Here is a 4,619-nt window from a genome sequence, read left to right as displayed (position 1 = left end):
TTTGTCATTTCATTACCCTTTTTGAATGGTAGACAACAATACTTTTCATTATATATTAACAAAGGGGGTAGGAAACCATTATTTTCGAAGATTTCATGAGAACTATGCATATTCTGGTGTTTCCTTGGATCAAACAACAATGTTACCTCGTTACTCAAACGGCTCTCAACTTAAATAATTTGATATTTGAGTGCTTTGAGTAAAGAATCTCTTGGTGGGCTACTGTTTTGCTTGGTGTCTGACCAAACAAACATAGTTGAAACAAAAGGATAATGGTTTGTTGCTTAGTGCACATCTCCACTAAGATTTCTTCATGCTCTGTTTGTATTTTGTGATTCTAGTGCAGTCAAGTCACCAGGGGATCTAAATAGGTTAAGATGACCGGAAATCACCGCGAGAGAGAAAAACTATAGAATGAAAAAGTCTCGGAACTAAAAGTGATGTCCACATCACTAAACTGACAAGGGAGTTTCATATGCCAAAAAATGCGATCTACAATATTACAACTTTATTTTGAAGAGATGTCAACAAGGAAATGAAAACAATGAAACAACTTTTATTTCATCTTGAAGATTTTACCATACTGTAGTAATTTTACCTCGAACGTTGCCCTTTCTGTAAGAATAAAACCTTAAAGTTAAGCTTATGTTACGAAAATTATAATTTTTTTTTTACTTAATATTAACAAACCCTAGATACTAATTCTTCAATTAGCCACAAGCATTGAAATCTGGGGTTCAGTTGGTGCAGCGGTAGGAAATAAGAAAAAAATTACGTATAATGCAACTGAAATTTATCTCGTAGTATTACAAGTATGCAACTCAAAGAAAAACGATTCCTGAGCTGAAAAAATATGAACAAATTATAAAAATGCTGAATTTAGATAATTAAAAACGTAAAAAAAAAGACGATGGTAAATAAATTATCATTTTGAAAGGTCTCTGACTCTTGTTTACATTTGATCTTCTTGTATTATTCAGTAGGAACGCGGAGCACGAAAACATACTACCTACTAGTGTGTTCGCTTAAGTGACTTGTATATTTGACGAGTGTATAAGAGATTGGAAGGACAAATTAGGAAGGAAATGATGAATTTAAGATAATATTGGTGTTTCTGTAGTGTAAGTCAGGCTATTTGATGCATTATTAAGCTGGAGACAAGATAGGATACCAGGCTAGTAGACGTCGAAGCCTATCTGGCCGATCTACGCCTGTCCATCCAATGGGATATTCTGACGACTTACTATTCCATTCTAATAGTATTTATATATCCATAAAATTTTGGGCGTTTTATCCTCCTGGCGGTATCCTATAGGCCACGTCCTATAGCCTGGTCCAACTTGAACTTTACGAGAGAGGGAACCCAAGATGGAGGCCCAGCTACAGCATCGACTAACTTTTCAGAATAACTGCATAGGCTATCTTGTAAGCCTCCTATCCTAGTTTATTGAAATGGACAAGCTAGGCTAAGCTTGTGCGACACTTCCAGACACATTCGTTAATATCGCCAGTTGACATGGATCGAACGCTAGTGGAAGAACTGAGCGCTTCTCTTGTTCGGGAATATTTGGCAAGGAAGGTAAGATGCACGGTTAGATGTAATCTGTAGCGACAAATAGGTAGTAGCTTAGATTATTGTCTTGGTCAGCTGGTTGGGTTTATGCTAATGTTGTTGCTGGGGAATGATTAAAAGACAAAACTCGACGTGTGCTCTGTGTGGCATCTGTCGTAGAATGTTGTGGGTAACTATGGAAGAGCTCTGCATAGAAATATTATTTATTAGGCACTAGGGTAAACAACTGCATGGACTAGCCCAACACACCGACGGTCACGGCATGCCACCCTCCGAAAAAGTACTTAGCTAGGTATACCGCGTCCTGACACTGGAGATGGGCATCAGTCGCGATTTGTTGTTGGTGAGAGACGGAGCTAAAGACCTCTACTCTCCTTCCGTAGTAAGTATTTTCTCCAAAGTTAGAAATTAAGGCTAAATTTAAAGCTTTAAACAGAGTGTAGTGAAAAGGGTGGCCAACGCAGTGCAAATTTCACCAAAACGCTTTCAAGATTTTTACTTACGCTTAAATATCTTAGAAGATTGATGCCATCTCGATGTTTGTGGAGTCGCTTGTGTCAACAAACTTCCCATTTCCTGTGATAAATCCGCGCACCACTTGAACCCATAGACGCTGGGGCACTTTCATCACAACAATCGGAATACGGTCACTGGCCACGACGTTTTTAAGGAAAAACTATACTGTTTTGGTAGAAGAAGACAATGAAGCATGCACTAGATAATTATTTAAATAAATAGTAAAACATCAATATTTTACATATTTATGATGATTAATTTGAAAATATTCGTTATTGAAAAAGTAACTCAATTCTGACTCAAATTTAAGTAATTATTTTTCGGAATTAGAATGTTCTTTCAAGTCCTGTATTATGACGTCACGACATCTTGACTTTCGTACCTATCGTAAATGAATTGCTATACTCAACTTTCTTGCAGAACAGTTTACCAGTTATTCATGCAGATTGCTATCAGCTATTCATGTAATTGTTATAATCGTAATGCGCATATATATCTTTATTATTTACTTTTTGGATATATGAAGATGTTTTACTGCCGGATTACCGCCGTAGTGTGACGCAATCGCTTTCGGTCCCTGGACCTCTATCTGTTTTCGCACCATAAGAAATTAATGGGGTTGAATTTGCAATGACCAGAGAGTCGTTAAAAGAGGAAAGTTAGCATTGAGGGGCATATGTTTTGATTGAGAAAAATACAAATTTATACAATAGCTTGCTTGTAAAAAATACTTGATTACAAAAAAACTTGATTGACAACTAAGCAGCATACCTACTATGGGTTTCAGAGACAGTGCAAGCATGTTTTTTGGCAATATTCTGTAAGGAACACTCGTATCAGAACGAGAATTTGCTATAGTGTACTACACCCAGTGCCGTAATTTATAAGGGTATCGTGAATCACTAATTGTAAAGAATAACGACACTTGTCCTTGTACCAAGAGATCAAAAACTCCATTATCCAAAAATGGATACGAACACGCGTAAAAAGCTCCACCTACCCTCTCCCCCCACCTCCACCTTCCTTTCTCTCTTTCTCTGTTGCCAGTTGGTATGTGTTCACCCTCCAAACTGGGTATAAGACTTACACAAAACTTGGAAATTGGTGAAATTAGCCTATGTATTGAAAGTATATACAGGCGGTCCCCGGGTTACGACGGGGGTTCCGTTCTTGAGACGCGTCGTAAGCCGAAAATCGTCGTAAGCTGGAACGTTGTCAAAAATCCTAAGAAAACCTTACTTTTAATGCTTTGGGTGCATTGAAAACTATGTAAACTGCATTCTTATGGCATTTTTCATCAAAAAAACCTTCAAATATTGATTATTTTGCATTTTTTGTGTCATATTTCATCTCCCAGATGAGGGTACGTAGTAGGCGTCGTAACCCTGGAACATGCGTCGTAACCCTGGAAATAACGTCTATTGACAAGTGTCGTAACCTTGGAATGTCGTAAGCCGACACCGTCGTAACCCGGGGACTGCCTGTATACATAAATATTAAAGCAATTTTATCATTATTGCATTACTATGACAACTAGAATTCATGGAAACAGCTTATAGTAATGCATCGGCGTATGTGTGAAGCGCTCCACTAATGTGGCAACGATGATTTTGCCATTCTTAGCATGCAGACATTAAAGGTTACATTTATTTCTGGCATACAGTTATTAAAAAAATCAAAATACTAATATGTATAGACTTAAATCAATGAAAAGTGCTAGCAAAAGAAAAAAAAACATTATAATCCACTTATCCGTCGTCTGCTCGGCGATGGTTTTCAGCAGCCAGATGTATGACAAGGTTAGAAACATTGGATTGTATCTACTTCAGAAATATCTGTAATTTTTTGGGGTAATTTGGTTGCAAAAAAAGGGATAATAAACATGAATTAAATAAACATTTTGAAATAACAAAATAAAGCTGAACTAAATAATCAGTAAAGTAAACAATTAAGGGAATAAAACTTTGCACTGTCATCGTCTGCTGCTCGGAACTGTGTTTGTGGAGTGAGCGCGTAGGAACCAGGAACAGCAACGTGGTTTAAGTGCAATGTGGAGTGAATTAAGACCAAAATGTGTATAATAACAATCAAATAAGCACTGTTGAGTTTCAGTTGTGATGGCAGTAAGGATAAAACCACCGATTACAAGGTAAAAATGAATACAGTTCAAACCATGACCCCGGGAATAACAAGTTTCATACTTTCACTAATATAGGCAACAAAATGTTGTTTTATTGTGCTGATTACAACTGCAATCTTGAGTAAGATCAATAAACGTTACATATATACGCTAACATTGTTCAAATGATTGCTGGGAAGGCTGGGAAAGATTGTGGACAGTCTGTGACTAGACCGGCCAGCCACACAATCGGCGCCATATTGCATTTCAAAACTGCCTTGAAAACATATTTTACGAAGAGCGTCACATACTTATTTTAGTTTGTATGGGGCTTTCATATATCACATTATGTTGATGAAACTTCAATCTTTTGAATGGTATGCTTAGAGTTTTTAATTGTATTCTTGTTTC

General features: G+C 37.0%; 1 protein-coding gene across 2 annotated transcripts in view; it reads left to right on the top strand.

The window, feature by feature from the left end:
* The first annotated feature begins 1,285 nt into the window (after nucleotides 1–1,285).
* The window catches only part of LOC135212931 (uncharacterized), a 98,955-nt gene continuing 95,621 nt past the window's right edge, over nucleotides 1,286–4,619 (top strand). For both annotated transcript variants that reach the window (XM_064246671.1, XM_064246670.1), the window contains exon 1: nucleotides 1,286–1,579. In XM_064246671.1, coding sequence (XP_064102741.1) covers nucleotides 1,517–1,579 — 63 coding nt within the window. In that variant the 5' untranslated portion in view covers nucleotides 1,286–1,516. The remainder of the gene's footprint in view (nucleotides 1,580–4,619) is intronic.

The sequence above is a fragment of the Macrobrachium nipponense genome, chromosome 42 (genome assembly GCF_015104395.2).
Source record: "Macrobrachium nipponense isolate FS-2020 chromosome 42, ASM1510439v2, whole genome shotgun sequence".
Lineage (NCBI taxonomy): Eukaryota > Metazoa > Arthropoda > Malacostraca > Decapoda > Palaemonidae > Macrobrachium > Macrobrachium nipponense.
This window is presented reverse-complemented; position numbering and strand designations above follow the sequence as displayed.